Below are 27,561 nucleotides of genomic sequence, written 5' to 3' on the forward strand. Positions count from 1 at the left end.
CATCACCTTAAATTTAAGACTTTTTAATACCACATAGAAAAGCAGGCCAGGGGATGAAAAAGCTGAGAATGATTTTGCATTATATCACATTTTTTTTGTACTTCTCAGCAGTTTATAACAATAATTCCTTATGATATAATTGATTAAATGAATGTGACCTGGATCTTCATAAACAGCAAATAAATGGACAGATGGATTGACCGATTACAACATTTATGTTCATGTAGGTTTTTGCTAAAATCAACATTTGTCCATTATGAGACATTATTATGAGCTTCCTAAACACTGCTGCAGGTCTGATGGTGCTGACTGAAACTCCAAAAAAAAAAAAAAAGTATTAAATAGCTTCTTGTAGCACAGTCCTCTGTCACTTGTAGTTTATAGATGTATAACATCTCTCAACACATTTTATAACTAACATTACTGCCCGCGAGGCCTTTAAGAGCTGCTTAAACACAGCCTGTTAACTTTTCTGTTTGGTAAGAATCTTGAGAATCGTTGGTAAATTTGACAAATAAACAACAAATATCACAAATGGTGCAAATACATCAGTTTACTAACATTTTTTCTAAAAATCTATTTACAAAACTCTTTAAACTTTAAGTAAAAAGTCATTTTACAGCTTATTGAGACAAATAATGCTTGTAAATTCAGGAATTAACTTTCTAAAAGAATCATATTAGTAACAGAAAGAGCAGCAGTATTTCAGATACAACAAAAGGCACATTTAATGCTCAGTGACTTCCAGTAACTGTTTCACTGCTGCTGAAACTGCAGACTGTTGATGAACACATTCTGCAGCTCATTGATGTCTTCACTGGCCTCTATAGGGATGCTGTGCCTGCCCGGCGAGGTCGAAAGCCCCCCAGCCGAGTCGTACATCGGCCCGTAATGGCTGATGGTGTCGTAGTAGGACTCCCCGCGGCCTCCAACCGCACCCTGCGGACGATCGTAGACGTCCAGGCAGTGATGCTGCGGGGACAGGCGGTTGTAGTCTTGAGTCGGCTGCTGCCCGTAATGGAGGTGGAGGTGGTGTTCGGGCCCCGGGCTGTGACAGGGGCTGTGTGACGGGCTGTGGGGCATCATGCACGTCTGCAGGCAGCTGTTCCGCCGCATGGCTCGGTGCAGGTCAAGCCGGGCGATCAGCGGCTTGCCGATGCTGATGCTTTTGGTCCAGTGGACGGTGTCGTCGTCATCCATGGCTGTGAAGGTGCCCTGAAGGCACACGGTAAAGACCAGCTCCTCCTGTTGCAGGTGGGGAGGAAGGAAAAGGTTTAATGTCGGGTGAAGGGAGAATAAACTTCTGCTTCTCTCAAACTGTATTTTTACCAAATACATCCTATGAAAGACAAAGGATCACTCTTAAACCTTGTTGCCGTGGGAGTAAATCGCTTCATAAATGTGCCTTATTCTTCACACTCAGTAAATAACTTATTTTACTTTGATAATATGAGTCCTGGATAAAAACAAGGCTGTTATTCTGTTTTCTGGAGATATTATTTAGGCGTCCAGGTGGTTTTATGTCAAAATTCTTTGTGTGAAAGTGAATGTGAGTATTTTACCTTGAGCTTCTGCAGGGAGCTGAGCCTAGTGTAGAGGCAGTGCTGCGGCAGGCTGCTGGACAGAAGGTAGATCCCCGTCTCTTCTGGAGTCTCTCTGTTCATCTCTTTGGGATCCACATCGAGGTCCTGCAGGAGGAAGAGTACACACAAAGACATAAATGCACACACACAGGCTCACTGTCAAAATAATTCACACTTCCCACTAAATTATTTTATGATCAATCATTGTTGTCGTAGCGTTAACGACGGTGCACTGACCTGTGAGAAGTCGGTGACGTGAGCCTGGCAGAACAACATGTCCGCAGGCTTCTTCACGATGTGTGTGTAAATGACGAGCACGTTGGAGAACTCTGCGGCGAAGCCCAACTTGATCTGAGCCCCGCAGTCGAAGTCGAGACACATACTCTCAGGAAGCTCTGAAATGATTTTAACGGTTAATAGACATGACACCAGATCACACGATAAAGATATAATTTAGCATTTATAACACACTTTAACAAAGTTAAAGTGAGACATTTTTAAAGTGTTTATTAATGTAGAGTATTTGTCATCAATTATAACCTCTACTATGAAGACATTTTATATTATGACAACTGTTTTACTATATTGTCATTCATTGTTTATTATATAGCAACTTCCTGCCCACAGGAGGAGTTAAACTACATTATAGTGTGTTATAAACGATTTATTAAAGGTTTGCTTAAATGCTAAATAGTGTTACAGAGACACTTATTCAACTGAGGAACTTTTACTGGCTGAAATTTGTTTTAATTAGTGTGTCTGTTTTTAGGTCTGTCTCGCAAAAGATATCTTGATTTCCTTCATACATAAAGTTTAAACCTGCAGAACTTTTACATATAAATGAACATCTGTTACATTCAAGCCGTGGCCGAATGAGTTCACACGATGCTAATTAAGCCTATCACCGCCAGATAAATCTCTCTGTATTTCACAGTATACAGAGTTTTCAATCTGGTGTCAGGTTTGATGTCCCGCGCTGGCCGCCGGATGAATGCAGACCTCCGCCAGCTGAACCAGCTAAATTCCAGTTAGCTCTCTGCTAACTTGAATGGGAATAAAATAATTTAATCATGCAGCTCTTCTAGACTTTCCAAATGTTATTGGACTGTTATTCAGAGAGTTTTTGTAATTACTCTCACTGCCAGAAGGGGGAGATAAAAATCCTGCGCTCTGGCTTTAACTAACTGACTAGCTAGCTATACGTTATACATTCCCACATTTCTCATTATTGTTATGAACAACCGAGCGAAACTGAAAAATGTGAGTCAAAAAGCAAAAAAGAAGAGTTCGTAAAGCAACATACTGAACTAAAAAGGAAAAAGAAAATATTTTCTAGTGAGCAATCTGATTGATCTTTAGACACGGTTTTGTTAATTTCTGGACTAGCAGTGTTACAGAGCACATTTACCAAAGGTTTCAGGAGATTTACTATCCTGTTAGAGGAATCACAACAAATCTACCAGAAGTAATGTCATCTTCTTCCCCTCCATTTTATTTGTGTTTCATTAGCAAATATTTATTAGCTTATGAAAAAGGAAGAAGTGATAATGTTATCATCGGGTGACTGTTGCTCTTCCACCGTGCTGCATAGTAACTAACAACAGAGCGGCCAACAACAGTGTGTTTGCGCTGGGAAGCGCCGGTGTGTGTGTGTGTGTAAGTGTGTATAATGTCAGAAAGCACCATGCGCTTAGTCAACGTTAACAAGAGTCAACATTTGCCTAAGCGTGCAGTAAGCAAATGGGGGTTTTACAGTGCCGTGATAACACATGATAAACAAATTTTAAAAACTATAATAAGCTTTATGGTCAAAACTCACCGTGAGCCTTCGCCCACTGGCGGCTGTGAGCGTGATCGGCGCCGTCGCCGGGCAGAATGGGGTCGGTCAGAGCTCTCCTCTCTGACAGACTGCTACGGATCTCCAGAGCTTGTTTCCCCTTTGTGGCATCAAACTGACCCATGTCTGCACGCAAAAGTTATAATTCACATGAGCCAACAAAGTAAGCAGATACAATTTTGACATCAGCGTGTTTACGTGCACTTAAGTAACCAGATTACTCAGAGAAACCAGGTTAATCAGGGAACACATTTACATACACCGTGAGACAGACAGGCAGAAGCTGTAGGAGCTTTCCCTCACAATGAGAAAGTGTCTGACTCAAATGTTCAAAGGTGGAAAGCGACTTATTTAGATTTCTATATGCTACTTTGTTTTAGTCGGAATTATTTAAAATACGAGGACACATCACTCTGAGTAATAATCTCTCCTTTCATCCAGCGGCTCCGCTGTTCTTTCCGTGTCTGCGGTCTATTTTTATGCACATGTGTGCTTGTAAAAAGCCGATTACAAACCTGGTTATGTGTATACATGGCAGAGAAATCAGCGTTCTCCAGGAGAAATCTACCTATCAAAATCAGGTTTCTCTAATCCTCTACCCCGATTACAGAAACCAGGTTTCTCGTTAACATGACCATTAAGAAATCAGCTTTCTGGAGAAAGACGACTGTAATCTGGTTACTTGAGTGCATGTAAACACACTGATAAAAAAGCAAAGCAAGCTACATTTAGTTAACTTCATATGTCCATTAAAAAAATAAACTGAAGCGCTTACAGTAACTTTAAAACAATCTTATTTCATAACAAATACAAAACAAACAAACATTACCAAGTGGTCTTTTAATTCTTTATAATTAATTATCTCCTCAAAATTCAATGCAGAAGTGACTTAAACCTGAATTCTCTCTCATGGCCATCAGGGGGCAACGCCACTGGCTCCAAAAACAAGTCTGATCGTATAGAAGTCTGTGAGAAAATGAACCAACTTCTCACTTGATTTATTACCTCAGTACACAGTTTCCTAATGACTTTATGGTCTCACACTAAATGCTTTACTGTCTGATATATTTCACCTTAAATTGCAATGACAGTGTCCAGACTGAAATATCACCTCTTCACATGTTTCCTTTCTATTACTTTACATATTGTGTTCCTGTTCCTCTCTTACCCTCAGCGACTCGGTCCAGCACCACGGTGATCTTCTCATCGTCAAGCAGTCGCTTCTTCAAAAACTTGACAAACACACCATTGGTGAAGCCACTGGAGCTCAGCTCAAAGGCCTCAGCGTCTTGGCATCTGACACATGAGACAAAAATAAAACTTTTTATATTCTTGTGAAAAAGAAAAAAAAAAAATTTAAATGATAGTTGATGTTTCAGACTTACGTAGCGTATCCAAAGACAATGTTGGCTGTGACCCTCAAGACAATGTTTGGAGCACTGTCATCATGAATATTCCTGGAAAATGAATAAATCCATTAAACTCTTTAGATGCAAACCGAGGCAATAAGTACCCAACAGCTCTACACTGGAGGGAAAGTCAACTCTTGGAGAACTCTCGCAGTCTTGAGCTCAAAGTTTTTAGAGCATAGGGACATAAATTGAAATTCCCCATGAAAAATGATTCCAGCTGCATTTTTACCCTTGTGCTTTTCTGTTAGATGATCATTGTAGTAGGAGTCGCAGTTATATATCTGGGAGCCTTACACTGCCTACTCATGGTTGCTTTTGTTGTTGCTCATGTTGGTGATTTACAAGCACTGGTTCTCAAAATGTTTGGCTTGTGACCACTTAAAATAAAGCTAAATCTGCTTGTGACCCTTCGTCGCAGGTGTCAGAAGTCTATGAGTTGAGAGTTTTCACCTGTAAACTTCTCAGATATTCTACATTTTCACCAACGTGCATTTTAAACCTTTCTATATAGAAGTATCGGTTAGATCCCTGTTATCAAATGTGACAAACGTACCTTTATTTGACTCTAGGACTCACCTCTTCCTGCACATGTCCAGCAGAAACACATTGAGACCCGTCTCCTTCTCCTGCATCAGTTTAAGGATGCTCTGCACACATAAACAGTTGGCTGACCGGTACGGGTTTGGTGCATCTACTGGCACCATGAAACTGTTGCCATAGTTTTCGTATCCATGACCAGCATAGTACAGAAGACCTAAAGAGGGAAGTGTACATTTCAATGGTTCATTCAGCTTACCGTCAGTTTCGCTCTAAAAGACTATCCCCTAAAACATACATAATGTTTTGTAATCCAAACATACCATAAACGCCTTTGTGAAGCAGCAACAGGAACTCGTCAACAGCGTTTCTCATCTCTGACTCTGTGAGGTCCAGCAGAGAAACCACCTTGAAGTTCAGCTGCCGCAGGAGGTTGGTGAGGTCGTACACATCCACCATGGGAGCTTTGAGCTGCGGGTGGTTCTTGTAGGACAGATTGCCAATCAGCAAGGCCACTTTGTCGGTCGCTGTGACGAGACGGGAGAGAGGGAGAAAGTCACACTGGGTTAAATTCAACCTATACATGAAAACATGCATCAAGGGAACATCTCTTGGAGCTGAAAAGTGAACCAGGCATGAAAAATAGCTATCAAGATGTAGTACTGTCAGCAGCAACATCTACAAATTCGAGTGAGGAATGTCCTTTATAAGTAATGTGATGTATACTTTGAAGTTTTTCATTATTAATTAACCTGTTAATTATTTTCTCGATTGATCAATTAGTTGTTTGGTCCATAAAATGTAAGAAAATGGTAGAAATGTCCATCACTGTTTCCCAAAGGCCAAGTAACGTCCTCAAATGTCTTGTTTTGTCCTGACCAACAGTCCACAACCCAAAGATTTTCAGTTTACTGTAATAGAAGACTAAAGAAACCAAAAGCTTATAGTTAGGGCCGACCAGGCTCGCCTTGGATCAGCCCTTAGTTATGCTGCTATAGGCCTAGACTGCTGGGGGACTTCCCATGATGCACTGAGCTCCTCTCTCCTCCTCCTCCTCTCCATCTGTATGCATTCATGGAACATCAATGCATGTCACTAACTTTGCTTCTTCCCCGGAGTTTTTTTTTTTGTGCTTTCTCATCTCACAGGAAACCCTGGGTTCTGGGCCGAGCCTTCGCGGTCCTTCACAGTCCTGTTGGCATCCTTCCCTGGCTGCTGCTCTGTCATTGTCATTATTGTTATGATTGTTGTTATTCTGTCCCCCCTCCCCCTTTCCCTCTTTCTTTCTCTCTCTCAACCCAACTAGGCAGAGCAGATGGCCGCCCACCAAGAGCCGGGTTCTGCTTGAGGTTTCTACCCGTTAAAGGGGAGTTTTTCCTTACCGCTGTCGCCAAGTGCTTGCTCATGGGGGAATTGTTGGGTCTCTGTAAATTAAAGACTACGGTCTTGACCTGCTCTATGTGAAAAGTGCCTTGAGATGACTTTTGTTGTGATTTGGCGCTATATAAATAAAAATTGATTGATTGAAAATATTACATTTGAGGAGCTGGAATCAGAGAATTTGGACATTTTCCTCTTAGAAATTACTCAAACTTATTAATCGATTATCAAAATATTAACAGTAATTCTGCAGTTGGCGACTTATCAATGAATCGTTGCAGCTCTAGTCTAATAAAACCTGCTAAAGAAAGTTCAGACAGTTCAGTTCATGAGAAAAACTGTTGCTAGAACAGATTAACAGATACGGATTATAATACGAGACAGCTGCCCCTTGTCATTTTAAAAGGGAAACTCCACTGATATTGCACATCAAAGTCTGTTTACAGGTCTTGGGGAGAACCAACTCTTTTGTGGCTGTGTGAAGTCTGACATGAATAAAGAATACAAGTTTGAAAATGAACAAACTCTGGGGGTGTGGAGCTGGAGGGAAATGGGGTTTATCAGACGTCTGTAGCCCACTCCTCATCTCCGCAAATTAGCCGCTACTAGCATAACATACCCAAATCTGTGCGGTCGAAAGAATAGAACGGAGTTGCACTGTGGGTGATGTAGGTCCCGGGTTTTGACGAGGAAGAGGAATGCGTGGAATGAAAACAGATGATATCTCTGGTTCTGCTGCATCATTTTAGACCTCTTTGTTTGTTTAAACACATTGTGAGTCTGACAGTGGGTGGAGTTTCCACTGGGGATCATTATTGGTGAGGAATTAACATGTGAACACAATCTTTAAGCGTTTTTGTTACTCTAGATTTTTCATCTTTCTCTATCAATCCACCTCAGTGTTGCTCATCGATTCTAGTCTAGTTTCATTTGTGTTGTTTGTCTTTTGTGTTACGTTTGTTCTGCTTTTATAATGTCCTACTTTTTATGCCGTATATACATTTTATAAAATTACAACAAAAAATCCCTCAAGGAACAACAAAAACCTGGAAAGATTTGAACTTAAGAAACATTTGCAAACCTTCTGATTGATGATGATGAGTAAACTAAGGCAGTTGGTCATTTTGTGTTGAATACCAAACACAATGACGTTAATATTAGCCGTTTGATTTCATGTCATACATCAACCCTGCAACATAAACCAACTTTTGCAATGTTCTGTTTTTTTCTGACTGAATTACGCCATAATGTAATATTTTGTCCACATGCGAAGCTACTGACATCACATGTTACAGAAAGTGCTACAAGTTTCACATCCGTCTTTTGGTGTCGAGATGGGAACTGATATCTGATCGGTGCGATCGGTTTTAATATGAGACTGAACAGTAACAGTTCATATATAGAGGAACTGTACATCTGTCATATCAATCATTAAAAGAAGTGACAAAAATATACATTAGAGAACAGGTTGAATGATTTGCTCACATAAAGAAATGTGTTGTAAGAAACTTACCATAAAGTTGGTCCGGGATACTATTTAAGAAGAAGTCACCAGAACCTAAAATTCAAATGTCACAGCGAAAACATCACAAAGGATCATACAGCAAGTGTAAATATGAATTCAAGAGCATGTATAAAACACCTGATAAGTACAATTACTCACCCCCTCCAATGGCGTAAACGTCATCTAGGAATAAAAAAATACAAACACATCACTATCATATTACCTGTTTACCTAGAAATAGATTCTAACTGATTAGTGGAGAGGGGGAAGGTCAGCCTTACTGTGATTGTAGAAGAGCAATTAATTCTAATTTTCAAGCATTTAAGTCAGTTAATAAAAGTTAGTTTTAAAGGAAAAGACTGGATTTATTCTAAATTTGTCGTATTGCAAACAAACTCCATGAAAAGACCAAAACCAACAATATGTTTTACTATAACTTTCCAACTTCCCCAACCTGTCAGTGGCACTCAACCATGAACCTGTTTGTTCCTCCTAAAAATGTAAATCTTTAAAAAGTTTCATTTTTAACAAAAGCTAATTTCCTAAAACAGCTCGACACTGTAGTTTTTAGCACTACAACTATAGTTTTGTTTGTGGCAATGAAGGAACATGTCCCTAGTGTAGTGATGCGGCTCGTTGGTGTGTTTTTTTTAACAGTTTTTGGACAAAAATGTAGATCTATGGCACAGAGGAATTAGTTAAATCAGGCTTTGGCTATGTAGACGATATTTGTTAGCAAGAGCAACTCATTGTAGGTTTTGGTTAATGGGATTTATTGACAATTAGACAAATATAGAATTAATTCAAAATGATATTCATGCATGTGAAGCCAGGATATTAAACCCTGTGTGCTTTGTGCTGGTTAGTGTTTACATGATAATCTGATTTGTGACCCACATGCGGTTAGAGGAACAATTTAAGGGTTGCATGCAGTTAATGCCAACTACTTTTTGTGTTATTGCCTTTTAATAAACCATGCATCCGTCCTTCCAACTCTACCTTCAGAGCACTCCATTGCCCCTGAAAACTGGACAGATATCCTTGGTGCTTTCAGTTAAGAACAGAGGCAAACAGTCACTTGGACATTAATGACAGTGGAGCCGGATTTACTGGACTGTAAATGCGAGAATTAAGACTTGTAATGAAGTTGTGACATACCTATCACAATGTCAACTTCATTGGTCCACATTCTCTCAGTGCTGCTGTTGATTTCACAGCGATACCTGCCGTGATGATCCTGCATCACGTGAGGAATCTGAAATGCGAGAACAATAATATATATAACTATTAACGATTTAATGTACTGCAAAGTTAAACTCTATTGTCTTGTAACCAATTAGCCACCAGTTTGTGCCTTGTGATGTTTGACAACTACAAACTTAAATCAGAAAACCTCTCTAACAACCACTCCTCACTGTGAATTTCCTCTTTGTGGCGCCGGGGATTGGGACTCCATTTCTATGCCACTGGTAGCGAGGAACCGGTCGTCCCACGGCTCCACACTCCAGCTGCAGGGTTTGCCCAACATGTAGCCGCTGGGACTGAGGTTGGATCACCACCTTCAGCCGACCCTCTAAGGAATGATAACTCTGTCCTGATGGTGGTTGGAGAGGCGACATCATTCAAAGATTATCAACTTCATCTAGCAGAGGTGAAATTCCCACAGGAGTCACTTATTCTGAAGAAATAAACATATCCTCTCCTGCAGTTTATGCAGACACCTCTAAAATATTTAAAATAACATAAGTGGTTCAAATAATTAGAGAAAAAAATACCAACAAATGCACATAGATGACACCTATGTGCTGGAGCGTCTCACCGTACGACATGGCGACATTCAGGACGTCCACCTGAGCCCACTGGCTGAATTCAAAAATGTCTCCACAGTTGACCCTGCAGATGTAAAAGCCAGCGTCCTTCAGATGGACCGGACTTATCACCAGCTCAGGAGAAAAGCTGTTTGGCACCTGGAGTTGACGAATTTAAAATGACATTTATCAATACTGTATAAAAATCACAGAGCGGAACAGAAACATTATTTCCAACTTCTGGAGCAAATCTGCATCTTCAAATCTATTTTTCATTTTAAGGTCTAATGTATCACAAAAGGGACGGCAGGGTGTTAGTGTCCAAGCATGATTGTCTAAAGGCTTTTCCAAGTTGCCAAAAACATAATTCAGGGAAAAGCAATCAAAATATGTGATTTATGTACATTAAAAGGTCAAATTAAAGGATACAGAATGAAGGAAAAACTATGCACCATTCCTCAAAAACCCATGGAGGTCAAAGTCTAGTTTTAGGTCAATAAAAAGTTAAAGCATGTTGTGATGTGTTGTCATCTGGGGAGTTTGTATGGTCTCTAATCGGTGTCTCTCCCCTGCAGCTGACTAATTTCTGTAACATCAGTGCACCTGGTCTCGCTGCACTCATGTAGTCCCTCTCAGGCTCTTGGCTGCGCCTGTTAGTTTTGGTTATGCTGATTTACTTCTTGGCTTTGTTTTCATGCATTTTACAACACTTACACACTCAAATTCTTCACTCATGCATGACATACACTGCTGATACCACTGATATCCACACCCGATACTTCAGTGGGTGGTGGTGGTGTGCTTGAGTGCCTTATATTGAAAAGTATGTATGTTAATGGGATGGACAAAATATTAGGAACACTTTTCAGTTCGATGCACTCCAGTTGTTTTATTGGATTACGTGAGACTGCACAGGTGTTCCTAATAAAGTGGGTCACTAGCTATGGAGAAAACTGGTTTTAGATGTTATTGGAAAAGGGAAACATTGAGTAGCTTGACAGTGTGATGTGAGTATTGTGCAATTTTGGGAATGTTTAGAGCCTGTTTAGAGTCCGTGTGTAAGTTCAAATTTAGCCTAGCTATATTGTAAGTGTTTACTAAGTGGAGATTTACACATCACTAAATTAAAACTGGTTGCAACACATAAACTAATTCTTACATAGAGATTAGTTGATTCTAAATATTTACACCTACTAACTGCCAGGTGTAACTGTTGTGTTCGCTAGCTGATTGAACCAAATGACAACGTTAGCTTGCTAATATCTGACCTGTTTAGATTGAAGAGTAAAAAGAGGTAATATGGAATACAGTAGATATCTGCCCTGACACTTTACATTACGTTTCACAGAAAAAAAACACAATATACCTCAAATTACAAAATATTATGACAGTAACCTTAGACTAAATGATCAAATAAGGTCCCTTAGCGTGGGCATAATCGAGTATTTCCCTCTGATTTCTCTGTACTGCATGAATACTACTGATTTTAAAACACATATAAAACCGTCATTTTTGGCAGTTAAGTTACATCTCTTGACGCTACAGTGACTTCCAATTTTTTGGAAAAACATTGCTTCCAGTTTCTAATTAGGTGCTTCTGATTGGACACAGATGTTACCTAGCAACCGATATTCACATTATTAAAATGTTTAATAGTTAAGACATTTATTAGGTTTTAATGGTGCAAACTGATTTAGTAAATCAATAGTTTGAAACTAGCAAATACTAAGAACTTAAGAAAGACTTTACACACAAACTTAGTGACAGATTTACAAACAGCTGGTGCAACACAGTCCTGGAAAAACTGAACAGCATTTAACATATACAACACATTTTACACTGCAGTTAAATGCAGGTTCACATACAGGAAACATAAGATTTAATATTGATCTTTCTTACATTGAGGTTATTTTGGTTCCGCTCTGACTCTTCAGTGGAACACCTGAATGTTTAAAACGTGACGTGAAATATTTGCACAAGGTGATTTACTATGGAGCTGCTTTTAATGTCAACAGTATGGTCTGATAAGGGAGCGATATAGAGGAGGTTCTCAATCCGAGGGAAAAAAGATCTGCCAAGAGAGGGGCTCGTGAGGTGATTTGTAGGGATTCACGATGATATCGGTATGTCAAAAGCTTTAAAATAATATCGGCATGGCCCCGAAATGAACATTTCTGACGATAAGATGATGTTTTAATTGTGACAATCTATTTGACTGTTTGTCAGAAAAACACGATTCATGCCGGTGGATGTTATCACCATGTCGTGTTTTTAAAAAGCAGTGAAATGAAGGCACTCTGAGGTTTTTTTTACTCCTGTATTGTTTATGTGTTTAGCCAGCTGGCTTTGTGCTTCTGGTCACATGTTTGGGGATGCAGCTGCAAGGCAACGAGGAAAAGGGTTTAATGGATGAAGTCAAACTGCAAGATTAATCTATAAGGCTCATATTTCTCCCTGCTGGTCCTGCATAATGTCCTGAGAAAGATGTTTCTGTGTTAGTTTTGCTGCTAACTCCATGCTCAGTGTTATTGTTGTAAGTTAGTGATAGTCACGGTAGCTTTGAATTCGGTCCCTCTGACTGATATATTATTATATATGACACCATTAGAGTACAATATGTCTATTTATGTTCTTTCAGTTGGCTTTAATTGCTGCACAGTTATACAATGCACTTACTTTCACATCATCCCTGTGGACAGAGATTACATTTATTTCCTTGTTTTGCAACTTGTGAAATAGGTCAAACTTTCCCCGGTTGTGGCTATTGTTAGGATTGTGTGAGGTAGAGAATCATTCAAGCCTGTTGAAGTAGAATGAATGTTACAAGTTTCGTTTGAAAATGTTACATAAAAATAAATATGGCATGTTTTACACGTTACCTGAGTTGAAGTAGTTTCCTTATTTTGCCCTGTGAATGTGTACATTTTTGAAAAGCAATGTATTTTATGTCTGCATGTGCCAGAGGGCCATCAAAGAAAAAAAAAGTGCATATATTGGCATCGGCGATCCACCAAAATGTGTATATCTGCATATTGGATATCAGCAAAAATCCAATATTGTGCATCCCTAGTGATTTGTTTGAGCTTGTTAAAATATGTTTCTTATATAACAATGGATCATGTTTTTGGTGTTTATCCAAGCTTTTTTTATTAGTCAAGTATGTAAAACAGAGCCAGGAAATCATAGTAAGAGACCTTAAAACTCATAAAGCTACAAGAGGTCATCATGAGGCATCTGGGGGCAGGAATATCGAGAAGTGCTGATAAATACAATTTCAAACTCAAACCAGTAATTTGGCTCTTTAACTGCAGTTTGTTTTACTTGTAAAAATTCCCTTCAAGTCCTTTGCCTGGTAACACTGTCTGAGTTTAATACATAGATCTTAACTCACCTCCTCCTTTGTCTTGAACCACTGGTATTGTACTGGAGATTTGCCCACAGCGTGGCAGCTGAGCCGCAGGTTGTGGCCAGATATAAGAGCCACCGACTGCGGCTGGATGAGGATCTGCAAGGCTGAACATTCAGGATGCTTTCACTTTGAATTCAAACTTTGTCGTACATTGTTACACCGATTTTAGACTGTTTATATTAGGGATGCGACTCATAATTATTGTCATTATTGATTAATCTGATGATTGATCGTTTTGTCTATAAAATGTCAGAAAATAGTGAAAAATGCCCAAGGTGACGTCTACAAATGTCTTGTTTTGTCTGATCAGTTTAAAATCCAAAGATAATCACTTTATTGCAATTTATGACACAGAAAAGCTTCAAATCTTCACATTTGAGAAGCTGAAACCAGCAAATGTTTGGTATTTTCCATTTTACCTTAAAAAAAATTACTAAAATGATAAATCAATTATTGAAATAGTTGCTTATTTAGAAATAGTTGTAGTTCTAGTTTATATACTTGTGGCAAAGACAAACAGTTTCTATGTAAAGCTGACATTTAATGCTACAAATAACATTCATCCAAGTAGGTTTAAAAGGGATTTTTTTGCCCCAGAAGTGTTTAAATGCAGTTTCACTGTTATACCGCCACGCCAAGAATAAAATTATGGAGCAAACACACTAATCATATGTTTCCTCTTTCAGAAACCCAAACTGATTGAAGCCTGCCGACAATGACAAGCTTAGATAGTGTCACGATGACTATAAACTTCCCTGACAATGTCACCCACGGTCTTGAAGTGAGTCATAAATTCCCTTTTAAAGCCCAAAACAGGCAGAACAATAGCCAACCTGGCCCGGGGGCAGTTTCACTGTACCTGATTGTTTCAGGCACTGCGTGGCCTCTGAGTTGCCCAGAGTTTGGAGGTAGTCAAACAGGTGACCTGTGGTGCAGCCTCGCTCTCCCATCAGCCTCAGCAGCATGCGGCTCGGGCTGCCCTCCAGCTCCAGCACCTTCAGAGAGCACATCTCCATGTCGTCTGAGCTGGAGGACAATGCGAGATATTGACAGCGAGACATATTTCAAATATCAGAAGCCAAGTTTAATGGCCGAGTATGTTGACGCAAAGAATTTGACATCATGCTCAATATACTTATACAAATATATACATACAGCTTAGGAAAGACAGGCAAACATGAACATATACAATACCAGTCAAGAGTTTGGATACACCTTCCCATTCACTTCAATGAGAAAGTGTGTCCAAACTTTACTGTACTGTAGTTATTATATACATGGATTATTATATCATTTTTTCTTACCTACCTAATTTGTGTGATAATAAGGTTATCTATATAGAATCACAGGTAAGGGTATTGCATTCTGTCACAGTAATATCACAGTAATACCGCAGTAAATACAAAATAACATAAAAAAGTGTACAGTGTTGGTGCCAGAGACACTATAAGTTTGTTTAAACCACAATATTTCTGTGTATTTCTACAGTTTATCCTCTGAATCATTTCAACCGACTGTACCTGACTTTAAACCGTCTGTCACTGCCGACTATCTCTCCCAGTTTTCGCCATCCTTTATTGCTGGATTTGTCCAACAGCTCACAGAGCTTCTTTACAACCGGCTCCTTCAACAGGCTGATCTTCGTGGACCGGTCCAGAGAATCCGACATGGCAGCCACAGAGAAAAGTTTATCATCAACGTGTTCCTATCTTGTCTACTTCAAGACAAAAAAAAATCTACTTCCTGGAAGAAATGTTAAGCGTGATGTAGCACACCTACTGCACTGTCTTGGTTTTGGTTTTTCCCCCCGCGCAGCTGCGGACTGCTGCTGCCAAAGATTGTTTTTGCATCAAGATGAATCCCTGCAGTATAGATTTTTTTTGTAGTGCCAAAGGAGAAGTGGGTGATAATTTGCGGGTTGGCTAAAAGGCTTAATCCAGCCTTTAGGATTCAGAGTCTAAATTAATTTTTTACCAATAAAGTAAATAAAGTCAATAAAATTGAGAATAATTACAGACTGTTCTGACCTGATATATGGGAAAATACGCCTAAATCTAAAAGAAAAGCAACTGTTCTTTCAGTGGCATATGCACTGGCAAGTGCCAGTTTTTACTTTCCATTATAACGTTACAGGAGGATAAAGACTTCTTGTAGGCAGTTGTAACATTGGCCAATCATTTCTGGTAAAGTTAAATGCTATGGTTAGCTTGGAATGGCTAGCATAGCGAGCAATAACGATTACCTGTCAAACTTGATTGAACCTGAACTCTGAACAACTAAACCTTAAAACAACGCAGTTAAATTGTATTTTCCAAGTATTTTATTGCTTTTCAGTAACTAAAATTAGCTACTGTGTCCATTTAAATATGCAACAAAAAACTGGTTGACTGTTAATTGTTAATGCTAGCTAGCTAGCTGTCAGAAAAAAATGCCTAAAGTGATGTATTCAAATGGCTTCTTTAGTCTGATCAACTTTTCAAAATCCAAAGATAATCTGTTTATTTTCATTTATGTCACAGAAAAGCTTCAAATCCTCACATTTGAGAAGCTGAAACTAGCAAATGTTTGGCATTTTTCCTTAAAAAATGACTAAAACAATTAAATGATTAGCAGAATAGTTCTATCAATCGACTAATCTTCGCAGCTCTAGTTCATTTACTTGTATAAAAACTGCATTTTACTTGTATATATTTCTTTTCAGTAACTAACGTGTTAATTTAAATATGCAACAAACAACTGGTTGACCGTCATTAATGCTAGCTAGCTAACGTTAGATGTCACTGATCATATTTTCTTCAATCTTTTCTCCATCCTTTTTTCTTTTTTTGTTTGCAGATGGGGAATGACATCAGCCTGTGTAACAGAAGTGACATTTTCTTCATAATATGCCAATAAAACAACATAATTTGAGACTATAGTCGAGATTCACAGTCAGTCTGCGCTTTAAGGAAGACTGGTTTATGCCACAGTGAAACATCTTGCTCAGGCTGTGATCTCTGGCTGTAACTCAGGTGTGCAGGTCCTGACGACATCACAGCCCTCCCCTTCATAAGGACACCTCTCATACCAGACATACACGCCATACCTGAGGTGTCAGACAGATCGCCTGCCAAATGGGAGAAGGTTGACTGTGTACTGTAGTAGTGTTCTGAAGAGGACTACTGTTTTCCTCTGTGTTTGTGTCAACATCTGGTAAATGTAGTTCATTTGCTAAGTTGGGAAGGTCGACACCTGTCCTTAATTGGTGAATGGCGTAAGTAAACACCTTCCATATTACATTTTTCTGCGTCACATGCTGTTGTTTTACTGTCCTTGCAGCTGTTAGCATAAATGTGTCTAAAGGTCTTAGGTTTTTGTAATGTAGTTTTTGTTTGACTTTAACTAGTTATATGTGTGGCAGTTTGGTCCACAGGGAGCAGACACAATTTGAACACCTAGTTGTGCAATGTAATGCAGTCCTGTGCAATAACATGCATTAATATGCAGAAAGCAGACTTCCAGTCCTTGTGTAAGAAGAAGAATCAGATTTATTTGCCAAGTAGCAAGTACAAGGAATTCAATGATGTCAACAGAAAAAGCAATAAACATTAACATTAAACAATAAACATAAACACAAACACAACAGTGTGAGAAAGAGAGAGACAGTAATTTACAAAGATTCTATGCAGTGGGGGTGAACAATGTGTTTGCATATTAATATGATGATAAAACTGTGTGTGCAAAAAGCAGAACACTGTGTTGTTGTCTAATTTAGCTTGGCCATATGATGATGATGAAGTAGGTTTTAGTGCAAGGTGTTTCTATTATTTTGTCCAGCGTAACAGAAAATCCATTTTGGAAACACCGCAGATAAATGTAATCTTTTTATTTGTTAAATTACACAAATTATATAATGGAGATTCTTCTTGACATCAGTTCCTGTTTTAATCAACTGAAACTGAATAATTCACACAGGAAATGGCAGATTATGGGAGGAGGGTTTTTGTTCTTCTTGTAAGATCCTTATATATAGTGTGTAGAGTGTGCTAGCTCAAGTTATATAACAGTACGTATTAAAGGGTATGACATGGAATGATACCAACATAACGATGTCAAGCATTTCAGTGTGGATCTTTTCTATTTTAGTACAAATCATATTAATGTAGGTAGGGTTTTTAACTTAGGTTGTTGTTGTAATTTACTCCAAGAAATTGTGCATTGCACATTATTTATGAAAACAGTCCTACTTTATGTTTCTAATGTAATGTAGTTAATGTGTTTTTGTAGTATTAAAGGACCAGTATGTAAGATTTAGAGGCATCTATTGGCAGTAATGGATTATAATATTTATAAGTATGTTTTAATTAGTGTATAATCACCTGAAACTAAGAATTGTTGTGTTTTCGTTACCTTAGAATGAGCCCTTTATATCTATATAGGGAGTGGGTCCTCTTCCACGGAGCCCGCCATGTTTTTACAGTAGCCCGGAACGAACAAACCAAACACTGGCTCTAGAGAGGGCTTTTCGTGTTTTTTGCAAGTTTCGTGGTCATCATAGGTTCTCCTACACATTTGAGAGGAAAGGGTTATTCAGTTAGATGCCAGTAAATCCCACACACTGCACCTTTTAAATAAAAGTTTATTCAATTCCAGCCATTTGGGATTTGTCACAATGGTATAAGTGTAGGTTTCTTTGACAGAAAACAAAAGTTTACTCTGCAAAGAAAATGTTAAATGATCTTATAGTACATACATTACATAATACTATTACTCCAGATGATGCTTAGTCCCACTATAAAGCTTAATATTTAGCTTTAGGTATTTTTTTCACACTTTGTTCTACTCGTCTTTGGTTAAGAATTAAGAAATAAGCCTCATCCAGGTCCTGCCTTGCTCAAGCGATCCTGTTACAACTTGTCAGAGCAGGTGTCGCAGCATGAAATCGTACTTGTTGTCGCTGTGGTTACTGTACAAAAAAGAGAGGCAAAAAATCAGTTAAAGGTGTAACCTGTAGTTTCCTGTGAATTACAGTCTGTCTGCCGGTGTAGGAAGCTTTCCCACACCTTTTCGGATGACTAATTGCGTCAAGCATTTCAATACTGTTGCATAGAAAAGAGCAAGCAAGGAAGAACAGCTACTTTAAATGTACTGAAAACCTGCAGAAAAATCAGCACAGGACTTTGAAGAAAAACAGCCTTTTAGAGCAGAGTGTGTTGCCCCTCTGATCTTGGGTGCTGTCACCTAAATTTTAGAGTTTCCAACATGTATGCCGATGTTTCAGAAGTCTGTCTGTGTGTGTGTGTGTGTTTGTGTGTGTGTGAGTTTCTGTGTGTGAGCAAGAGCTTTATCTGACTCAGTAGATCTGTCTGAAGTTGACTTCCCCAGAATAAGGAAGCACAGTTCATTTATGTAATTTTAGCTGAGCAACAAGTGAGAGTCAGATTAATTAAAAAAACAACATGATGGTGTATTTATCCTCAGCAATCACATTTATGAAAATTCAAGGTTTTTTTTTTATAGATTTAACACAATATCACCTCAATCTTTTCACAGTTGTCTGGTTAATTCTGGTAAATCCAGTTTAATTTTGAAAACTCCAGTATAACTTTTCACCTTTGATCTGTCTTTATTAACTTATAACCCTCACAAGTTTGATGTTGCAGTTCCTTTCTCTAATGAAAACTGATGAAAAACTCATGTGATACTGCGGTTTAAATCATAATATACATGTTAAGTTACATATATTTCATCAGCATGTGACGACTGTTGGCCTGTACTGCATGTGTCAGCCACAACCTGTACCAACAATTATTGGTTGTGCTAGTTATTTTCCCTTCATATCGTCTTGTTTAAGGTAAAAACAAGACACACAGCCACGGGTTTTTTTCACTTCATTAACCACAAACTTGTGATGTCACTTCCTTTTTGCAGGGTGCACAGCGTGACAGTTAGGATGACGAGGTATGTCGGGCTGGCAATGCTCTCGCTGCTGTTGGCAGCTGTAGAGTGCAACAGTAAGTTGAAAGACTTGAATGACATTATCTTTGGATAATATCAATATCATGTTTAAAGGGTTGGTTCACTTGAAATAGAACAACAATAATAATAATAATAATAATAATAATAATAATAATAATAATAATAATATAATAATAATAATAACTTCTCTCTATTTCGCTCTCTTTTCACAAATATGTCTTAATATAATATAAATACAATATAAATAATGTCTCCTCACTGTCAACAGTTCTTATACATAGTCAGACATCTTTATGTAATGACATATTGTACATGTTGGTCTCATGTCTGAATAATCAGGTCACTTTTATGTAAAAGTCACTGAGACAATCCTACCAGGTCGCACCTAGCACCATTTCCGTAACACTTAGTAATTATCATGTTAGGTCTCGTTTATTTAATCTGTATCTATACCAACACCAAAGTATAAATATGACTATTTGCCTTTTCATGGGGGACTATTCTTAGCTCGGAGCCGTAACTTCCTGGAACCTCCGCTGGTAGCTGGGCAACTGGTCAGATCCAAGAAATAGTCCAGTACATAATGGTCCATTAAGTGGTGACCAGTGACGCCTGAAAGCGCTAAAAGCATGTGAAATGTGATACTGGTAGTTTTCCAGAGCATTTGATACATTGATTGTCTGAAGTCTTTGACAGAGAGCGAATAAGTATATTTCCCAAAATGTTGAACTGTTCCTTTAAATACACAGAAAGAAATTAATGCAAATCTTGTGGGCCTGATTAAGATCACTGGAATAAGTTTATAACACAAGTATCATCTCCTGTGCTCAAACAACGTAAGATAATTGTCACTGTTGAATTTTTCTGTAGTTTTTCAATGTCATGAGCATCACAAACTAATTTAACCTTGAACTGAACTTGAATGGACAAAGAAACATACAGTACCAGTCAAAAGTTTGGACACATTCAAAGGCTTTTCTTTATTTTTTTTACTTTTTTCTACATTGTAGAACAATACTGAAGACATCACAACTATAAAATAACATATGGAATTATGTAGTGAGCAAAAAAGTGTAAACAAAGCAAAATATCTCTCATATTTTAGATTCCTTGAAGTAGCCGCCTTTTGACCCTTTGCTTTGATGGCAGCTTTGCACACTCGACCCGTGTAATGCTTTTCCAACAGTCCTGAAGGAGTTCCCACAAATGCTGGGTTGAATGCTCCTGTGGAGAACAGGTCGTCTGATGCAGCACTCTATCGCTCTCCTTCTTTGTCAAATAGCCCTTACTTAGCCTTTTAGGTGTGTTTTGGGGTCACTGTCCTGTTGAAAAACCAGACAAACCAGATGGGACGGCATGTCGCTGCAGGTAGACATGCTGGTTAAATGTGCCTTGAATTCTGAGTAAATCGCCAACAGTGTCACCAGCAAAGCATCCCGATACCATCGCACCTCCTCCTCCATGCTTCACGGTGGTAACCATACACGCAGATAACATCCATTCACCTTCTCTGCGTCTCACAAAGACACAGCGGCTGGAACCAAAAATCTCACATTTTTACTGATTTCCACTAATGTAATGTAATGTAGTGGTGTCTTTGCAGCAATTCGACCATGGAGGCCTGATTCATGTAGTCTCCTTCCAACAGTTGATGTTGAGATGTTGATGATGACCTCTGCAGCAGAGGTAACTCTTGGTCTTCCTTTCCTGGGGCGATCCTCATGAGAGCCAGTTTCATCGTAGCGTTTGATGGTTTTGCGACTGCACTTGAAGAAACTTTCACAGTTCTTGAAATTCTCTTGATTGACTGACCTTCATGTCTTACAGTGATGATGGATTTCTTTTTACTTAATTAAGCAGTTCTTGACATAATATGGATTACTACAGTAGTTGACTAGGGCTATTTGCTGTATATGAACACTACGTCACACAATTGATGGTCTCAAATGCATTAAGAAGGCAAGAAATTTCACCAATTAACTTTTGACAAGGCACACGTTAATTGAAAACCATTCCAGGTGATGACCTCATGAAGCTGGTTGAGAGGAATCATAAATATTAAACATATTTTGGTTTGTTTAACACATTTTTTGCTAACTACATTATTCCATATGTGTTATTTTATGGTTTTAATGTCTTGTACTGTATATCTGAAAACGTGGACAAATAAAGCCAAAACTATCTGCATGATTAAGTAGGTGAGAAAATGTTTTTATGTAATTTGGGTCCTTGTTTGTCACGTGTGTTGCCAGGTATGTCTCCACCAGGGAAACCAGTCCTGCTCGGCTGCACATCCCCTGAGAAGGAGACGTTTACCTGCCGGTGGGAGCCAGGCTCCGACGGAGGGCTGCCGACCACGCACCGCCTCTACTACGAGAGAGAAAAGTCAGTCCTATCACTAATTATCGTTTATTTTTATCTGTAGGAATTTTTATCTTTGAATTTCGCCTTTATTCGACAGATCACAGTAGACGTACAGACAGGGAGTAGTGAGGGAGAGAGAGGCGGTTGGGCGACGGGGTGACGTAGAAGTTTCTGATGAGTTTTATCATCCACACAGAGCGAGTAAAAGTATGGCTGGTGTTGTTGAGTTGTCAGTGTAGTGTCGTAGACAGGAGAGTGGAAAACTACCAGCTCCCTCGTTCACACACTTGTGCTCAGTCAGCTGAGCACAAATCTTTGTTGCTGTGCAAGTAAACCTGCGGACTTAAAACGCTTCACCTGTGTGACCCTCACTCACCCAGGCCTGAAGGCAAAATACCAATACTGATAGTTTAAGACATTTAACTGAGAGCTGATATTCAGTTACTTTCATGTTAAGAAATAAAAGGACTCTGTGTTGTACAGAATTGTATTTTTGTAAAGTTGAAAAGTAGCTAAAAACTATGTTTAATGTATGACTCTTGTCAAGTTAAATCAATTTTATTTAGCTCAATATCACAAATCAAGTTTGCTGAAAGGGGATTTACAGTCTGTACAATTTATGATACCCTCTATCCTCAGACCTTCAGTTCAGATGAGGGAAAAAATCCCAAAAAACCCTTTAACGGGGAAGAAGATGGAATGAATCCTAATGACACTGAAGACCATTTCAGTTTGTGCGATGCTATGTTTTACAGTTTATGAATGAACACCAGGTGTACTTTGTGTTTAGTGCTAATTAGCAAATGTTCGCATGCTAACATGCTAAACTGAGACATCAACATGTTAGTGTTGTCACTGTGTGCGTGTTAGCATGCTGACGTTAGCATTTAGCTCAAAGCACCACTGTGTCTAAATACAGCCTCATAGACCCGCTAGCATAGCTGGAGACTCTTCAGTCTTGTTAAAACATACGTAAAATGTCAATTTGTGTGACAGTTGCACTTTTTTTATACGATTTGAATAATTAGATGCGTCTGTATGATTTGACAACAATCTCTACCCCTGTGGTTCATAAGATCTGTCAGGAATTCTGATTATCGTTCTTCTTTCTAAAAATATTATTATTTGGGCGACACATTATTATGTTGCAGTTGTCTGTTATGGACACATAAGATGACTCATATCTGATTATTAGTAAAAAGCCGCTATCAGTGGAGCGAGGTACTTGTTTATTTAGTGCTTACATGTATTTACAGCCCACAGCGCAGTTACACAAGGCTGGTTTTGTGTATATGAAGCATATCCTGGTCAGTAAAGGTCTTGTTTTGTCTGCTTTTAGATTGGAAGGAACACATGAGTGTCCAGACTACCACTCAGCAGGAAGGAACTCCTGTTATTTTGACAAGAACCATACCTCCATCTGGGTCGACTACTACCTGACAGTGGTGGCCTTCAACGCCCTCGGCAACGCCACTTCAGACACCTTACGGATAGATGTGGTGGAAATAGGTAAGCTGTTATTCCCAAAGAAAGAGGATTTTAAATGAGATGAGATATCTGACATAGATATGCTCCCTTTTTTGTAAAAGCTGTACTCAAAAAACCCTCTCAAGTAAAAATATAAACATGAATCCATCTGTATTTAAAATAAAGACAAGGAGGCGATCAAGAAAACCAAAATGCAGATTAACAAAGACAGTAATTGAAAGAGAATTTCAATAAAGCAACTTTCTGCATATTGAAAATATCCTCTAAACTGGGATTGTTTTCTGAGTTATGGAGAATATGTAGAATATAATTGCAGACAGTTTGACTCTGCACAGAACTACTTATCGTACAATCACTATAAAAAGTTGTCACTTCCCTTGGACTTTATTGTGCATTGTCTTACAACACTGAACCACAGTGGATTAATAATTAATAATAATTATAATAGTTATTTATCCTTTAACTATTTTTAATTAAGTGACAAGAAATCTCTACAAATTATAAGAATATTATTGTTAAATCATTAAGAACAGTTTAATCTGCTTAGTTCAGCAGTGTTTTTTTGTCAGACTGGGAATGACACACTTTGAACTATTGGCTACTACTAGACCTGTGTATTCATTGAAGACGTTTACACAGCACAAATTTATCTGCATTGATTCAGCTAATGATTGGCGCAGTTTTATTGGCTGTGCAGCCTTCTTGAGCTCCATAAGGAGTGGAAAAGTACTGAGTGACAGACACGAGGCACAAATAAAGACCTGTACAGAATGAGGTGGAACTGGTTCGTGCCTCGTGTAAAACTTGTGTACAGTCTCGGATCAAATTTCACATCTTTTGTTTGGTTATACAAGCACTTGATGTCCATGCACTGAACTTACAGTGCATTTGGAGCAGAGTCCTGTCCCATGTAATAAAACAATAACTCTGCTGCATTAGATTTGGCACCATATCTAATGCAGCATATACTGGTGAAATTGATTATTTTCTGTGTTTTTGTGGTTTTTGTGACACTTTGGTGTCTGAAGAGCTACTTTAAGAGCCCCTGTTTGTGTGTGTCTGTGCTTGACAGTAAAGCCCAACACTCCTGAAAATGTTACACTGCTGGTGGAGGAGAGAGAGGAAAGTCTGAACCTGCATGTGAAGTGGGAGCGTCCCCACAACACAGACACCCAGTCCGGCTGGGTCACCCCTGAATATCAACTAGGAGTCAAACAAGAGAACACCAACAGGTGGAAGGTGAGTGTTAAATGTTAAACGCTTGAGGTGCTGGAAAACTCTGAAATCATTTGCACATAAATCTTCCAAAATGGGGTCAAATAGTTTTTACAGCTTTGCTTTTATCCTTCTGGGTTTCCAAAACAAACATTGTCCTCGCCGGAGGGCTGCTCTACATTGTCTTTGTTTTGCAGGACAGAATAGTGAGTGACTAAAAGGTAAAATCTGTAATTTGCATGTAATCAAAATCTCGCTGCGAAAAGTTCCAGCTTCTCCAATGTGAATATTTTCTGGTTTCGTCTATGAAAATAAACTGAATATCTTTCAATTTTTATCTTTCTGTTGGTTGGACAAAACAAGATATTTGCAGATGTCACATTGGTAGCTGTGTCTGGTATTTGTTTTGGTATTTTCTGACATTTTTTAGACTAAATTATTAATAAAATAAAATTAAAAAGGTTTTTTTCAAATGAATTGAGAAAATAATTGTTGGTTTCAGCCCTAGTTTGTTTGTCATGTGTGCATCTGGCAAGAGATACAGAAGTATCTGCTGTCGTACCACCAGACTACAGAGCAGCTTCTTTCCTCAGGCTGTGAGACTCCTCAATTAATCCTCTACACTACAACATAAACAATAGTTTTGTTTTTGTGACTTGTTGTTTGTTGGTCCATTTTTGTGGTTTCTGTTTTGTGAGTAGTATTGGGGGGCTGCAGACTACATTTCGTTGTGGAACCTTATGTTGAAAAAAGATAATAAAAAAAGATCTTGAATCTTGAATAACAGCAGACGAATCCTATAGGTGTGCCAGTGATGGTTTGCATAGTGAAGGGCGAAGCAGGCTAAGCGTACTGGAAAAACCAGACTACTGTAAATTATCTTCATCATAGAGCAAACTGTATGTTAACTTTGTTAACACGCACTCTCATAACTGCTAAAAAAAATCATGTACATACTGTATTTTTGCTGCTCTTTATTCGGTTTGGGGAAGTTTACACTCTTTTTTTTTTTTTGCCAAACTCTGCAGTTATTTCTCTTCCTCAAGTCCTTTACTTTTGCTAAAATACAGCATACTCTTTAAAATACGAACATAACACGATATACATAACATATAACATAACATAAATCTAACTATGGTGCTGTTGTGTATGTTTTTTTTTTTATTTTTTATTCAACCATCCAGTGGTTGTGTTAGTACGAACATTTTAATCACATTTTTATTTATAAAACTATGATTAACAAGCTCTACCCTGCAATGTACGACCAATAGCAACAGTAACTAAGTGGGGCTAATAGAAAGTAATAGATAATAAAATACAGAATGTACAATTCAAACATTTTATTAGTATGTTTTTGCTGTTAGGAAACAGTAAATTAATGTTGTGTAATTTAATCAGACATGTCTGACTCACCAGTTCAAGTAGAACAAACATATTTGCAACTACTATTTAACCAAAATGTGATCTAAACTTGCAGACAAGGTAAACATTAGGTGATTTTTTTTTTTCTAGGAGTTCAAGGCAGGTAGACAAACCCACTTCACACTGTACAGCGTCAATCCCGGGGTGGTGTACATGGTCCGGGTGCGCTGGAGACTAGACCACGGCTCCTGGAGTGAGTGGAGCAACACTACCTCTGTGAAAATCCCTGATTGTAAGTCTCATTAGTTCTTTGCTCCATCTTTGGCTTCAAAGAAAGGTTTTACATGTACTAATATATATATTTTTTTTTAAATTTAGATTTTCAGAAGGAGAGACTGTTTTGGATATTGGTCTCTACTTTGTCTTCAGTTCCATTTCTAGCAGTGATGTCTATCATGGTCATGAAGAGGAAACAGTATGTGTCTTCTACAACAAAAAAAGATATATAACTCTTTATATAAAGTTAAGATGATAAAGATAATCTGACTCATGAATCACTTTCTTTTGTTCCTCAGTGTGAAGCAGTGTCTTCTGCCCCCTGTTCCTCGTCCAAAGATAAGAGGCGTCGATGTTCAACTTCTGAAGGTAAAACTGCCTCTGCTTCATAGAATAGAAGTGCTTATATAGCACATTTAAAAACAGAGTTTACATAGTGCTTTTGATAGACAAAGTAAAGGCAAAGACACATAACACAGAAAGCAATAACAAGTCCGACATATGACACAATGTCAATAAACCCTAATTAATCCTTCCAGAGCGGGCGATCTGAAGACATCGTCAATGCCCTGATCACCAACCAGAGCTTTCCTCCTCTGGTGGCCTGGAAGGACCAGATGGAGGACTACCTGATTGTGTGTGACAATGATGACAGTCTTCAATCTCAAAAAAGGAAAAAAAGCTTGATTATTCCTGCTGTCTTCCACCTAGACAGAGAAATCCAATGTAAGGAATCAACCTGTGTCCAAAATGACTGGGAGAAGGCTGCTGAAAGGAAGGATGAAATAAATAACTTGATAAACAGCAACAAGTCTCACTCTGGAGAGAGATTATCTAACGTGGAGCCACCCCAGCTGCCTACTCAGAAACATCGGCGCCCAAGTATAAACCTTGTAAACACAGACGCAACAGATCAGAGTCTGTCAAGTCGTGACGGCACAGCTGAGAACACCTTCACATCCTTCGCAAACAGCGGTTATGTGGACATTCAGAGACATGCAGGTTACGTACAGGAAGTGGACTACAGCAGAGTGAAAGAGGTGAACACAGACAATATTCTCATCCTTGAGAAAGAAAATGTCCCGCTCGACAGCTCCGGTTACATTCAGGGACATAAAGAGGACCTGCCGGAGGACTACAGCAGGGTGAAGGAGGTGACCAGCGACAGTATGGTCCTCCTCCAGAAACAAAGTGTCTCACTTGACACGTCCCGTAGAGAAAAGGGTAACCACTATACACATTCCACCAGTCAGAAGCCAGGAAATCGTCATGTGACTGGAGTTTGCACAGAACTCATCGATAGTGGATATGTGGATACGATCCCTGCATCACCTTTAATGTAGGATTCTATGTTATATGCTTTGTCCAAATATACTTAAATTAAATTTTTTTTTTTAAATCAGGAAGTCACATTGAGATCATTTGCTA

The 27,561-nt window shown here is 38.7% G+C and overlaps 2 protein-coding genes across 4 annotated transcripts; one reads left to right on the forward strand and one right to left on the reverse strand.

Annotated features, from left to right (window-relative positions):
- Positions 1 to 535: 535 nt before the first annotated feature.
- Positions 536 to 15,332, reverse strand: malt1 (MALT paracaspase 1). 3 transcript variants are annotated; one of them, XM_042421207.1, is made up of 18 exons: positions 15,246 to 15,332; positions 14,991 to 15,109; positions 14,330 to 14,496; positions 13,453 to 13,574; positions 10,073 to 10,220; positions 9,669 to 9,847; positions 9,412 to 9,508; positions 9,253 to 9,300; positions 8,413 to 8,436; positions 8,263 to 8,307; positions 5,693 to 5,896; positions 5,409 to 5,586; positions 4,806 to 4,877; positions 4,589 to 4,716; positions 3,403 to 3,546; positions 1,821 to 1,978; positions 1,563 to 1,688; positions 536 to 1,245 (listed from the first exon to the last, which is right to left on the reverse strand). In XM_042421207.1, the coding sequence occupies exons 3-18, from the start codon at positions 14,484 to 14,486 to the stop codon at positions 757 to 759; spliced, it is 2,319 nt and encodes a 772-aa protein (XP_042277141.1). In that variant the 5' UTR covers positions 14,487 to 14,496; positions 14,991 to 15,109; positions 15,246 to 15,332; the 3' UTR covers positions 536 to 756. The 3 variants fall into 3 exon arrangements, with proteins under 3 accessions (XP_042277141.1, XP_042277139.1, XP_042277140.1); XM_042421205.1 differs by lacking the exon at positions 15,246 to 15,332 and having other exon boundaries at positions 14,991 to 15,239; XM_042421206.1 differs by lacking the exons at positions 9,253 to 9,300; positions 15,246 to 15,332 and having other exon boundaries at positions 14,991 to 15,239.
- Positions 15,333 to 16,635: 1,303 nt separating this feature from the next.
- On the forward strand, positions 16,636 to 27,529 carry prlrb (prolactin receptor b). Its single transcript, XM_042421208.1, has 9 exons — positions 16,636 to 16,723; positions 19,381 to 19,463; positions 21,681 to 21,813; positions 23,132 to 23,301; positions 24,353 to 24,519; positions 26,008 to 26,149; positions 26,236 to 26,332; positions 26,433 to 26,502; positions 26,673 to 27,529. Exons 1-9 carry the CDS (start codon positions 16,719 to 16,721, stop codon positions 27,474 to 27,476), a joined length of 1,671 nt encoding a protein of 556 aa, XP_042277142.1. The 5' UTR covers positions 16,636 to 16,718; the 3' UTR covers positions 27,477 to 27,529.
- The last annotated feature ends 32 nt before the right edge of the window (positions 27,530 to 27,561 follow it).

Source organism: Thunnus maccoyii, chromosome 9 (genome assembly GCF_910596095.1).
Source record: "Thunnus maccoyii chromosome 9, fThuMac1.1, whole genome shotgun sequence".
NCBI lineage: Eukaryota > Metazoa > Chordata > Actinopteri > Scombriformes > Scombridae > Thunnus > Thunnus maccoyii.

Coding starts and splice junctions, on each gene's coding strand:
- malt1 (XM_042421205.1), bottom strand. CDS start 15,139: ATGTCGGATTCTCTGGACCGGTCCACGAAGATCAGCCTGTTGAAGGAG. Junction 10,221..13,452: donor GGTTCAAGACAAAGGAGGAG/GTGAGTTAAGAT, acceptor CGTCAACTCCAG/GTGCCAAACAGCTTTTCTCC. Junction 9,509..9,668: donor CCACAAAGAGGAAATTCACA/GTGAGGAGTGGT, acceptor CTCGCATTTCAG/ATTCCTCACGTGATGCAGGA.
- prlrb (XM_042421208.1), top strand. Junction 21,814..23,131: donor CTCTACTACGAGAGAGAAAA/GTCAGTCCTATC, acceptor GTCTGCTTTTAG/ATTGGAAGGAACACATGAGT. Junction 24,520..26,007: donor AGAACACCAACAGGTGGAAG/GTGAGTGTTAAA, acceptor TTTTTTTTCTAG/GAGTTCAAGGCAGGTAGACA.